The sequence below is a fragment of the Myxocyprinus asiaticus genome, chromosome 7 (genome assembly GCF_019703515.2).
Source record: "Myxocyprinus asiaticus isolate MX2 ecotype Aquarium Trade chromosome 7, UBuf_Myxa_2, whole genome shotgun sequence".
Taxonomy (NCBI): domain Eukaryota; kingdom Metazoa; phylum Chordata; class Actinopteri; order Cypriniformes; family Catostomidae; genus Myxocyprinus; species Myxocyprinus asiaticus.
This window is the reverse complement of record NC_059350.1, coordinates 37,381,134-37,395,570: the sequence shown is the minus strand read 5'-3', so window position 1 is coordinate 37,395,570 and position 14,437 is coordinate 37,381,134. Positions and strand designations below refer to the sequence as shown.

Genomic DNA, 14,437 nt, shown 5'->3' with positions numbered 1-14,437 from the left:
ATGATTTGAGGCTGCTTTGCTGCTTTGGGGCTGCTTGCATTCCCAAGTTTATCAAGATATCCTACAGGATAATGTCAGGGTGGCTTAGCTGAAGCTAGGGAGAAGTTGTGTGATGCAGCAGGACAATGACCCTAAACATCGAAGTAAATCCACTACAGAATGGCTTCAAAAAAAGAAATTCCACCTTTTGGAGTGGCCCAGTCAGAGCCCAGATCTTAACCCAATAGAGATTCTGTGGAATGATCTCAAGAGAGCCATTCACACCAGACATCCTAAGAATATGTCTGAGCTGAAGCAGTTCTGTAAGGAAGAATGGTCCAAAATTCCTTCTCAGCGTTGTGCAGGTCTAATCCGCAGCTACCGGAAACGCTTGGTTGAGGCTATTGCTGCCAAAGGAGGATCAACAAGTTATAAATCCAAGGGTTCACTTACTTTTTCCACAGCACTGTGAATGTTTAATGGATGTGTTCAGTAAAGTCATGAAAGATTATAATTGTTTGTGTTGTTAGCCTGATGAAGATGAGATCACATTTTATGACCAATTAATGCAGAAAACTAGCTAATTCCAAAGGGTTCACATACATTTTCTTGCCACTGTATTTAATTAAGTGATATTTATAGTAAAGATAGGTATCACAGCTATCAAACAAACAAACAAAATAAATCTAAAAAAAAGATTGTAAGTTTTCATTTTATGAAACTTTTATGAAACAATAGTGTTCAAAATTAATATAACAAGTACTATTTCGACACATTCTGGTTGTCAAACATATTGGAACCTGTCCAGTTATTGTGATGAACTACACCTTTCTTTACTTTGCCTGGGCAGAACGTCAATAGCTGATTCTGCTAAAGCTGCCAATAGGAATTTCTTGATTTTAAGTAATGTGATGTTCAATATTCTGGAAATCAAAATTAATGTCCTGTTCATACATTCACAGACCACACGTGGGCAGTATAAACCCCCAAATAAATCCCAATGCTGAAGAACTGATGAAGACAAGGTGCAACAGAAAGGGCTTGAATCAACAGTGATAAATTGGCCTAGTGTGTGTTGGGCTTGTAAAGTTATGAGGCAGGAAATCTGCTTATTAATATATCATAAATGTTATAAGATATTTTTAAATAATGCATAATTTTTTTTTTATTATGTCTTATAAGTAATACATAAAAATACTTGGTGAAAATAAAATAAGTTCTGTATAATTTGTTCCGAACATTTTAATTTGTTGTATCAAGAACATTAAAAATGATAAACTTGCATTTCAACCAAATGTGGGAATCGTGTATGTTTAAAGTGCATTTCAAATAAGACATGGCCCTGTTACATCAGCACAATGTTACACTGCTTCAGCCAATGTCCTTATAATAGCCAACATGAGTCACAATCTGTTTTATATGCAAACTAGCAAAAACATTACTGCGCATAGCTGCCCAACAAAGAAATATGACATAAGGCACTAGGCCACTAGGAATCATTCCATGAATAATTCTTCCATTCCTCCCTGCAGCTTCCAACTGATTTCTTATCTGTAAAATCATACAGAGTGTAATAAATAATAAATTAATGAAAAATCTTGTCTTCCTCACCTTATCTTTAACTCCTTTCTGGAGTAACAGAAAGTAACTAAAGATAAGTTAAAGTTAGGCTAGTCAGAGAATGATATATGAGCGCATGACCTCTGAAGCTGCAAGGTCAGGTGCTTGTCAGGCACAATGGCGAGGCAGCCCAGTTTTCTCTGTCAGGCCTAATTTAGTTCCTCAGTACCTCAAACACAGTGATAACTTATGGGTTGTTTGGCCATTGTCCCAGCAGACCTGCCACCAGCTCACACAGTGTTTGCTGATTCACATTCAGGCACACACACAGACTCACTCATGCTAAATCACTCTCACATGCACATGCATGCTCACTCACACAAATGTTTTTTTTTATTTATTATTATAGTGGGAACTACCATTGACTTCATTTAGTTTTTGGGGATATCTTGGTGCTTACAATGTTGGCAAAGCCTGACACACATACACACAATAAATGCTCAACGTAAAAAGACATTTAGATTTGTAGACTTTAATGACCAAAAATACTCATAAATCAAACAACAGACTGTGGAATGTACAAGAACATTTTTTAGGGGACAGCAATTCATTTTATAATAGTAATAAAAAAATCACTTCTGCCTCCCATCATCATACAGTATAGGTAGCAACCTCTGCTGAAAGTACAACATGTATATGACAATATGCATAACACTTCAGAGTGATTTCCCCCAGTGGTCAGCCACTTTTTTAACAGACACATTTTCCAGTATTTAAGATACAAAAGATGACATATAAAACAGTAGTGCATTCATTACACAAGATGTCACATTCATAACATTCAGATGTAATACAGCTTCATGAAGATATAAATATTCTAATCACATACTGTATGTCAAATCATAAACACCGATCAGCCACAACATTAAAACCACCTGCCTAATATTGTGTTAATCCCCCTCGTGCCACCAAAACAGCACCAACACAATATTAGGCAGGTGGTTTTAATGTTGTGGCTGATCGGTGTACATACTGTATATATATGTATGTGTATGTATATACCCAGACATAATTATAAATAAAAGGCATTCTCTTGTAATGATGCACAATGAAGATAAACTGCTGTGTAACATTTTTTTACAAACTGTTTACATTTTCCACAAGATTTCATTTAACACTGTAATGAATAAGTATATGCTCTATTGTACATTTTACACATCCACATGTGATTGTTGTCTTTTTCAAAGCTGTTGTCTCCTCTTATGTTATATGCTTTGCTTCTTCTATATTTATGATTGGCACAATGTATGGTGCCCAGTACAAATAAAATACACCTATGATTATCAAATCATGTATGAATATGTTGAAAGTTTGAAACAGAGCACACACTGAAATGTGTACCAAAATATGTTACATTGACCTATATAATTTTTTACAGGTGTAACCTGGAAATTATTGGATATAAACTTGCTTTTACAATTCGGTCCCCCAAGAAACCAAACGGAAGAAGTGATATTTCATACCCAAATCTTTCATTTGCTCATCTCATAACGCTTAAAATGTCATAGCTACACTGGCATGACCCAACCCAATGGACAGACATTACAACATAATGATAAAATATGATAGTAAGGCAACAGTATGGTGTTACAATGTTGTTATATTTCCATTTATATCTACTTAATGAAAAGAATCTAGTGAAAATATCCTATTGAAAATGTTATGTGGTGCTCTCTCTCCCTCTCTTTTCTACACCTTTAGTTTTTCCTGATCTCTACTGTTCTGTCACTACATTCTGTTTTTCTCCATACACTCTTTCTTCCATTTAAAACACTGAAATACATTTTGGGAGTTAAAAGAGAACTGGATATATGGATCAAAATCCCAAATCTATTTTCTGTGACTTTTGAAGCTGTACTTTGTACTTAGCATGGGGTTTAAGATTATGGCAGTAACACACACACACACAAACATACACAACATGATGTTCTCTCTCTACAAGCACTTCGATACACACCTGAATAAAAAGATCAAAGGGAGAAAGATATGGAAAATGAGACAGGTGAATAGAGACATTGCAGTAGTCAGGCAAAATTAATGCATGCAGTGAAGCAATCAAAAGGGTTTGTTAAATTCAGTTGTCTGCATCTAAATTCTCTTCTCTGATTCTGTATCTCACAGTAAATAAAAATGATTTGTCTCACCGTCAAACAAAATTTTCAAAGTAAAAGTGGAGGTAGGGTTACAAGAGATTCATTAAATTATATTTGAGTTGCATCCCTAATTTTCTTGTCTCATCCTGTTGGAACTAGCTGTTTATGCATTGTGTATTTTTCCATATACTTGCGGGTCATTGAAATAGAGATGTATTTTGGGATTTATCCACTCTACGCCTTAGTTCCATTTTCCTGCTCTTGGGCAGAATTTATTTCCATTAAATGGCTAGTGACCCAGAATATCCTCAGTTATTTTGAAGATGAATTAGAATAGAAACAATATGAATAGGACATCAAAGGGGAAACACAAGAACAATTTACAATTAACTTTTTCTAAATCTGGCAAAATCTCAACTCAACAGAGGAACCGCTACAGAAACAGTGCACTGTTAACTTCCTCCACTGCTGAGTACTGGATGTTTTTCCAAGTTCAAAAAATAGAAACAATGATTCAGAGGTTTTGAATATGCATTAGACCTATGATGTTCTTTTTCTGAGCTTGAAGCGCACTGTGAATAATGAAAGATTGTGTTGCTCCCTTGTATGTGTAATTATAATTTTCACATGCAATATTGCTGATGTACTCTGACTGTCTTTGTGCAGATAAAATACAAATAAATCGAAGACATGCACGCTTATAATGCACTGATAATGTCAAAGTGAATTTCTACTCTTAGCATAAATCTCAGTGGAATTTCTACTCTCACTTCTAATTTTTTTCTTCCATCCAAAGTTTTTGCCCAAGTTGTTATCTCTAGAAGCTCATTGTTCTATTTGTCTCTCCATTACTGATCAGTTTTGCAACCTCTCTAAAGATTTTATGTGATTTTGGTAGAAAGACTAATCAAGATGTTTCTTGATTAGAGTTTAGTACAGATTTGTTATCTTAAACTCTGTTATCTCCCCATGTTCATCTCTCTCTCTACAAATCACACTATAATTGTGATAGGGAGCATGCAAAGGAGAAAATTATATGTCACTCATTGCAAACCGTTTCTAAGGGTGCTTTCACAGTAGAACTTTTAATGTGGACCTGAGTGCTATTCACATTAGAATTTGGTTTGTTTGGTGTGAAAGCGTTTTCCCAAACCAAACTCTGACAACAAAGGGACTCGGATCTACTCTGATGAGCCAAAACATTATGACCGTTATGTGCCTTGTATGCTGTTGGTCCTCCGCGTACCACCAAAACAGCACCGACCCACCGAGGCATGGACTCTACAAGACCCCTGAAGGTGTCCTGTGGTATCTGGCACCAAGACATTAGCAGCAGATTCTTCAAGTCCTGTAAGGTGTGAGGTGGAGCCACCATGGATCAGACATTTTGGTCCAGCACATCCCACAAATGCTCAATCAGATTGAGATCTGGGGAATTTGGAGACCAGGGCAACACCTTAAACTCTTCATCATGTTCCTCAAACCATTCCCGAACAATGTGTGCAGAGTGGCAGGGTGCATTATCCTGCTGAAAGAGGCCACTGCCATCAGGGAATACCATTGCCATGAAGGGGAGTACCTGGACTGAAAAGATGTTTAGGTAGGTGGCACGTGTCAAATTGTCATCCATGTGAATGGCCGGACCCAGGGTTTCCCAGAAGAACATTGCCCAGAGCATCACACTCCCTTCACTGGTTTGTCATCTATACACAGTACATCCTGGTGCGATCACTTCCCAAGGTAAACAGCACACACGTACACGGCTGCACATGTGAGGTAAAAGAAAACGGGACTCATCGGACCACTTCTTCCACTGCTCCCAGTTTCGACGCCCAGGTGCCCATTTTAGGCACTTTCAACGGTGGACAGGGGTCATCATGTGCACTCTGACAGGTCTGTGGCTATGCAGCCCTATACGCAGCAGGGTGCGATTCACAGTTTTGTGACATATTCCTCCCATAACCATTATTGAAATTTTCTATGACTTGTACAGTAGATCTTCTGTCGGTTCTGACCAGATGGGACAGCCTTCGTTGCCCTTTCGCCGGTTTGTGGTTTGTCCCTCCTCGGACCACTGTCAGTAGGTACTCACCACTGCTGACTGGAAGCACCCCACAAACCTTGCAGTTTCAAATATGCTTTGACTCAGTTGTCTGGCCATAACAATTTGGCCCTTGTCAAAGTCACTCAGGTCTTTACTCCAGCACATTTCTCCTGCAATGAACACATTGACTACAAGAACTGATTGTTTGCTTACCATCTAATCTACCCAGACCTTGATATGTGGTCTTGTTAGGAGATGATCAGTGTTATTTGCTTCACCTGTGAGGGGTCATAATGTGTTGGCTCATCAGTGTATATTAAAAGCTTACTTAGGCGCTAATGGCATTATCACAGTTCGTTTGTAAAATTTGTTTTGAAATCTGGTGCCTTTCCTCCCTTAGTTTGGTTTGTTCAGGCATATATGAACATAGCAATCGCACTTGGATCCATACCAAAACAATCGGTCTGAGACCACCTCAATGTGGTAGTTTCTGTCCGATTTTAAATGTACTCTGGAATGGTACGCTTGTGTTGAGAATGCAAACCCAGCAACAAACATCCCTATAATAAACCATGAGTATACCTGATGGATCTTTGGAGAAGAGATATGTGGGTCAACACATCACTGTAATTCATAATATAAACCTAAATGCACATAAAGGCAGCATAAAAGTAATCTATGAGACTCCAGTGGTTAAATCCATGTCTTCAGAAGCATTTTGATAAGTGTAGGTAAATAACAGTCAATATTTAAGTCCTTTTTACTATCAACCTCCACTTTGACTTTCACACTCTTCATCTTTTGTTTTTGCTGCTTTGCATTCTTCGTGCATATCGCCACCTGCTGGGAAAGGAGGAGAATTCATGGTAAAAACTTAAACATTGATTAAACATTTCTAACCCACACTATCATATTGCTTCTAAAGATATAGATATAACCACTGGACTCTTATGGATTACTTTTATGCTGCCTTTATGTCCATTTTGGAGCTTTGATACCCATTTAGTTGCATTGTGAGGAACTACAGAGCAGAAATATTCTTCTAAAAATCTCAGTTTGTGTTCAGCAGAAGAATGAAAGTCATACACACCTGGGATGGCATAAGGGTGAGTAAATGATTAGAGATTTTTCATTTCTGGGTGAACTATTCCTTTAAGAATGCTTGCTTTTAAAATAGGAGGGAGGAAATGCACACACTTTTTCCTGTTCTCTCTCTCACACTCACACTTCCCCCTGAGCCACTAAACTGCACTCAGGCTATTCTTAGACGACAGATAATTTCTAGAGAGAACATTTGGCTGCACATATTCCAGTTATAGCACAACACACACTCATATTCATACCCTGAAGCAACATTAACACAGTAACAGTATACAGTCACCAGTCCTGTTTTAGAGTATGGTTATGTTCACACACAGTTTGGTTATGAGCAAGACTGACAACAAAAAAAGTAATGTCTCATAAATGACTCATGCACTATATTCCAAGTCTTCTGAAGCAATATGAGAACAAAATTTAAGTTGTTGCTCACTTTCAAATCAAGTAAAAAATGTGTTCCATGGAGCAACATGAGGGTGAGTACTGTAAACAATGACAGAATTTAAATTTTTGGGTGAAATATTCCTTTAAGATTTAACAGATGAATTTGCACCTCGATTGGACTTGTTTAATACATAATGTTGTCAACTGTTATGGTGTTATGGAAGTTGCCATCTTTAATATTTTCTTAGGTCACTGTCATTATGGTTACAGTACATGCGTTATTCACTGCTTTTAGGAAAATAGGAAAAGGGATTGACTTCCTTTACTCGTTTATACAGACATATTCTAGACACTCCTATAACTTGTGTGTACTGGACAATTTGAAAGTCACACCTGTTAATAAATACCAAACATTCCAATCTTAAACACTGTGTGAACGTAGCCAAAGACGAGAAAAGATGGGGTTAAATGGAGGGATTACAGATGAATGAATGGCCATTAAAATTGTTCAACCCTCTCAGCCACAGAAAAGGAGGAAGTCTAGTTCTTAATGTGCATAGCCATAAAATAGACAGATTTTAATAGATAAATACATACTAGGAGACCACAGTTTAGTACTCTGATATTCTCAGCTCTGGTCAGCAGATGTTCAGATCTGTCCATATACACTACATCAAAAGCACTGTAGGTTAATTCCGGGATGGTCACCATGGAGATGATTGACAGCAGGAGGCATTTCAAAGCTTCACGACAACCACGCAGGCTCCAGCTCGACCTAAACACAATGGTGCCACCTAGAGCAGAAATGCAAAATGCAATTAGAGAGAATGCATTCTGCTTCACACACACTTCTTCTTGGCAATGTATTTATTGAATTGATTTTCTCAATGATGAGTCAATTTCTCTCTGTCAACACACACACACTGCTTTATTTCCTACTCTCCCTCTCTCTCTCTCTCTCTCACACACACACACAACACACACACACTTAATATATACACAAACATACATTAATGCACACACCCTGTAGCTTGTTTTTTTTATGAGTGAAACAATATGAGCTCTCTTCATGTGGGAGAAGAAACATCGCCTAAAAACATAATGAGAAATGAAGCCCTGGAGAAATCAGCCGGTTGCCATAGCGAAAGGTAATAACAGACGCTACGATGCAGAGAGTAGCTGTGCTCCTGTCAAAATGATGGAGGCCCTGCATTTCCATAATGAACAAATAGCACCATAAACAAACAGCGCTGGAAGGAACGAGGCAGAATCACAACCGTAACAGAAAATGGAGATGTTATTTGCAAGTATGACTCGAATGGAGGAAGATATGAATGAATAACGTAAGCAAGCAGATACTATGTGTGTTTACCTGTGTCCACTCATTGGTTTGGGGGTCGTAGGCCTCCACAGTGTTCAGGTACACCTGGCCATCATAACCACCCACGGCATAGAGACGGTCCCCTAAAAGACACACCCCTACCGCATCCCTGCTAAGGCTCATGGGAGCTACTGCTGTCCACATGTCCGTCTTTGGGTCGTACCTGAAAGAGAAGGTTGAGTAAACAGATCAACAAAGTAAGTTTAATGCCTACAAACAACGTATGTTTGTGAATGAATCTAAATATTTAAAGGTGAATTTGTAATTTCTGGAGCAAATATCATCAACAAACTAAATTAAAAAAAGAATGCTTGTTTTTGTGTTACTCCACCACTACTCCTGTCTTTGACCACTGGTTGAGCCATTGTTGCTGTATTGGCTGCTCAGGATGCTCAATGTTTTTGATAGCACCAAAGTGCCATAGAGTTAACTTTTCAGGGATATTAAGCTACAAACAGCTTACTTAATAGATGCTGTAAATTTAACTGGGACGGGAGAAAGTAATTTAACCAAGTATTTTAAATAATTACATTAATAAATTTTAAAGGGGTCATATATTATAAAAACAGTCATATATTTGTAAACCATAATAATTTTTCACCCTCATTCTGACCCTCTTTCAGAAACACTCAGATTTGGTGCTTTTTGTCCTTTGAGACTTGACAGTACACTCCCACTCTTGATTGACCTGCTCTCTACTAGCCATCTCACTGCTCACCGCAACTGGGTGGGCTACGGAAGTGATAAGGTAAAGTAAGCATTGATGTGTTGGTGTGGAGTCGGTCAGATGCAAATGTCTACCACAGTGTGACATCACAATGTGGAGGAAGTAGAGAATGAGTTATTTTGGCAGCTTGGTTTAAATAAATGCTCTTTTTGCAGAGAAGAGGAAGTTTTGAGTTCTGAAACTTATGTACAATGGCCTTAAGTATATGTCAAAAAAATGTCAGACCCCTTTAATACGAAAAACATAATATCAAATGCTAAAGCTAACAGAGGTAAAATCAGACACGTTGATCAATAAATATTAACTAAATTAACATTTCCAAAAGCAAATACCAGTGCTTGAAAGGCAAACGTATGGTGTTAAAGTTTTACGTAAGGTTTAGGTTTCGAATTTAGGCTTTTTGGTTCTGTGTGAGATGGAGAATCAGAGCCACACTAAATGTGCTGTTGTCATGAAACTCAGCATGCATCATGTTTTCTATTTACTGTGCATGAGAATAAACATAACATAGCATTTATTCCTTCTTTGCAGTGTAGAGGCAGCTATAGATAAACAATTTAAGTCAATGGGAGATTTTCAAACTTTAATCTTAAAAAAAAAATTTAAGTATAAAATTAATTAAAACCAAAATTATCTAATACTGTTTAAGGTTAAGGCAAAAGGTATAAGTTCATCCAGAAAATGAAAATTCTGTCATAATTTACTCACCCTTATGTTGTTCCAACCCCATATGACTTTCTTGCTTACGCAGAACACAAAGGAGAAGTAGCGCTAAAGAACGTACATTTTAGAGTGAACATGCAAGCAACTGTGAATGAGTGCTCGTGAAATGCTTTTCACTGAAAAATTACTTGAATTTTGGGTTTGTTTCTCACCAAGACCTATCGTATGCCTTCAGAAAACATGTAATATGAGAAATGAGTCACATGGAATACTTCTATTATACTATTGTGTTCCTTTTTAAGCTATAAATGCCATTAAATTCAAAATTGGACTATTAATTTAAATTTCTCCTTTTGTGCCCCGCAGAAGAAAGTCATACAGTGTTGGAATGAGTAAAACATGACAAAATTCAAATTTCTGGGGAAACTATTCCTTTAATTGTTTGGGCTGAATTAATTATGAAGGAAAACATTTTGGAAGGAGGAGAAGGTGGAGAAGATGACGTGTATGTGTAAGATCTACAGGTAGAAAACATGTAACATTGTCTCCATTCTGTGCAGTCAAACACTCACAGAGTAAACGCTGACTGACTAGACAAGTGCAGGGTGCAGGAAATGTTAAACAGACAGACAGACAGACTGACAGCTCTTTTAAACAAAGATACAACAGGGGCAGAGACCGACAGCATGAGAGACAACTTGTTCACACAGCAGCAGAATATGGTTGTCAGTTCTGCATGGAGTGTTAAATATAGTAATGTTCATACACAAGCCGGTTAGTTTTGTAAAATTATAACCACAGTATACAACAAAAGTGACCTTGTGTTTTCAGGAATTATAGCTAACAACTGAGAATGAGTTTGGCTGATATGTGTTGTACAGAAAGAACCAAACTCAACTACTAGTTATTTGTTGTGTAAATTTGTTGGCACAACCGTCTTGAGTTATTCTTTGATGTCAATCACTGCTGTTAACCTCTCCCAGGTTATGAAATGTAGCATGGCTTTCCATTCAAAAGTAGCAGTGTATTCTGCCTAAATGCATTTGCACACAGAACAGCTCATAAAATCCTAGAAAAGCTTTTATCTGGTCAGTTATTTGGAATATTACTGAGACAAAAAAGCCACATTGCTTTCTTCACATTGCCATGTAATCGAAATTGGTGTTCTATCTTTTATTTTGTTTAAATGGTTTCTCTGAATATTTCATGAAAATACAAGATCTTTTTTTCTTTTTGATGTATGATTTGTATATTGTCTTTAGTAAAAAAGATTTGATGTCATGTGGTGCTCAGCTGGTGTGATGAAGGGATAATTGGCACCTCCTACATGAGCTTCATGCAACATGAAGTACGTGTTGCCCAAATCAATATAGTCAAACACGTAACACACTGGCAATTTTCAAAAGTCCAACTAAGGTAACATGATAATTTACTAATATGTGTCAAATATCTGAACTAAACTGATTCTGATTTGGTTCCTTCTGATCTCTAAAACCACTACAAAACTGGGCAAGAGTACATTGTTTCCATCTGGTCTCATTGAAACTTTGATAATCATTAATGAATGGATAATCTTGTTGAGTTCCTCTTGCCATCGGGATTAATCATTTTGATTATTATAATCTGATTGGAAAAGATTTTTCAGTTTGGAATATAACGGCTTCAATTAGCCACAAATACTCTGATCAGGGGCGGATTATGACTAGCAAGGGACCCGGGGCCAATTTTCATTTAGATTTAATTATCTTTTAAAGCTGAGATCCACGCAATCCATTTTTGTCTATTTATTTAAGTCTCTTTTACATAGCCGTGGGAAGTAGGGGTGCTGCAGCACCCCCTGTTAAATACTGTCAAACCGTCGTATTCTGTGTTAATCTTGTGAATGAAAGTAATGATGAAAATGTTAAGGGCTATTTTTGTTATTTCCGTTATTTCAAGTCATTAACATCATCAAACACTTTAAATAAAATAGAAAAATAGAAAAACCTAAAAAATAGGTTCTTACAACATCTATGCATGGGTTTGGTGAAACTCGGCAAAAAGTTCCGGCAGTTCTGGCTTGCGCTGCCATATCTTTTCTAAATCATCAGTGTTCCATTCAGAAGTGATAATCCCTATACCCTATTTAAAACAATTTAAAACTTTAAGACAAGGCTTTGGCAACTCAGCATTATATTTAGTCTCAACAAACTACACATCTAGTTAAATCAGTACACAAAATAAAATATCAAAATCGTATTTTTCCAAGTCTAATTAATTTTTAGTAATGTAGGGCAAACATGCAGTTATAGCAATGAATAGTCTATAGTTTGTGTATCTTAAAAGGGCACCATGGGCTTTTCAGAGATGCCAAATGTTTCAGAGTTTGGCCATGACAACTTCCTCTCCTTGCTCTATAGAAATGTATGACATTACAATTCAGCACCTCAAATGCAATATGTTTATTTATTTTTTTAAATCAATTATCGTGTTTTTATACACCAAACACTATACTGATGTTTGAAAAAAGTTAAACTGTAAAACCTATTTTTTTTTTTTTATAGAAAGATCACATTATAATAACAAACCTGAGATATGTATAAAACCCACGAGATCTAAATAACGACAGAGCAAGCTGCATATGTAAAATAAATCAGACTTCAAATATATCAAGTGGTGCCTATGGAAAAGGAACCATATCTCCGTCAAGACTAAAATACGTCTTTTCCGGACACTGATCCTGCCAATTCTTCTATATGGCTCCGACACGTGGACCCTGCTCAGGTCAGACCTCAACAAGCTCTAGGTCTTGCAAATGTGATGCCTGCAGCAGATCCTGGGAGTTTCCCTTCGGGGCCGACTTGAAAAGGAGACCATCCGTATAGGATGTGATGAACAAACGACGATTGAAGAGGTGACTTGAAACACCAGCGAATCAACACCCATGACGACAAGGCCATCGGCATGGATCGACAAATATAGGAAGACATTATGAATGAGGCTCGAAGTCCAGTGGCACCCACAGCAGCATACGGACTCCAGAGGCAACCCCGGCACGTCACCAGCTAGGGATCAAAGAAGAAGAAGAATGCCGCTGCTCTGTTGACACACTTAACACACACAGGCTGGTGAGGTGGTCGCAGCTATTTTCAGCCCTCAGAGCTCGCAGCTTTTTTCATATTTGAGTGCTACTCACGAACAACATCTCAGATGTAGATGCTCAATAGTTTGGTTCACTTTTAATATACATTTAGAATGGCACCGGAGGAGTATTTTACCAGAATTTGAATAAGAAGCAAATTAAACTACTGTGAACTAGCCTACATACAGACACTTACAGGACTTCCTGGAGTGTTCTGACCATCAAAATATTGTTAAAGGCGCACGACTGAATACATTACTTTTGTATTTTAAAAATCTAAAAGTCAATAATAATAATAATAATAATTTATTATATTATCATTATTATATGTTTACAAATTACAACCATATTTAAGTTGAATGGGTTCCAAAAAATAAGAGTCTGAATGAAAATTGGACTTAAATCTTTCAACTAAATTAAACAAAAAACCGATCTGAATCCTTTAAAGTCCAGATACAAGTTGAAAAAATTGTGCAAAGAAAACTGGCTTCTTTTCTACTGAAGACTTAGACTGGAATTACTGTTCATTTTAGTATACTAAAATTATACCAGTTAACAATATAGTTTTTCTTAATAGGCTATACATTTATATTGAAATAATGTGTAGTTAGAGGTTTGTGTTTCTTTTAATATAAAAGAGTACCCCCAATTAGTTTCACACAATGAGGTACAGATATACTAAATTGATTATGAAAACAACAACACTGGTATCGGATCGGGATTGGTATTGGCCGATACTGAGATTTCAGATATCGAAATCTGATCGGAAGAGAAAAAGTGGTATCAGTATATCCCTAGTTTTAACTCCATAATTAGTAAAACCAAAGTGGCTAGACCACAGACCTACCTCCTCTATGCAGCTTTCCACACATATTACTATTCTATTTTTTTCTTTTGCATTTTTCTAGACAGTTTAAATGGGTGTTTGGATGACACTAAATATATTTTGCTTGCCAAATGATGACAGGACATATGTTCTCCTTTGGTTTTGAGGCCTACACTGAATAAAATATTTTCTAAGAGTATTTTTGTCTTTTTTGCCATTAAAAATATCTAAACATTCTGAAAACAAGATCAATTAACTTGAGAAGCAAAATGACATAAGATATTTTGTCATGTTTTCAGAGAATTCTAACAATATTTAGTAACGTTTATGCTTATAAGACAAACTATTTGCCAATGGGTAAAGACAAAATAAAAAAAACTTGATTTAAATGTAAAACAAGTTTATTTTTCTCACCCCATTGGCAATTTTATTTTTCTTGTTTTAAGCATTAACCCCACCAAATTTAAGTCTACAATCTCTGAAATGTAGACTTAACATCTA

General features: G+C 36.8%; 1 protein-coding gene across 9 annotated transcripts in view; it reads right to left on the bottom strand.

The window, feature by feature from the left end:
- Nucleotides 1-2,055: 2,055 nt before the first annotated feature.
- The window catches only part of klhl5 (kelch-like family member 5), a 99,362-nt gene continuing 86,980 nt past the window's right edge, over nucleotides 2,056-14,437 (bottom strand). For 7 of the 9 annotated variants that reach the window (XM_051701931.1, XM_051701935.1, XM_051701932.1 and 4 more), the window contains 2 exons: nucleotides 8,591-8,762; nucleotides 2,056-8,012 (listed from right to left, as the gene is read on the bottom strand). In XM_051701931.1, coding sequence (XP_051557891.1) covers nucleotides 7,956-8,012; nucleotides 8,591-8,762 — 229 coding nt within the window. In that variant the 3' untranslated portion in view covers nucleotides 2,056-7,955. The other 2 variants (XR_007897660.1, XM_051701930.1) reach the window with 2 other exon arrangements.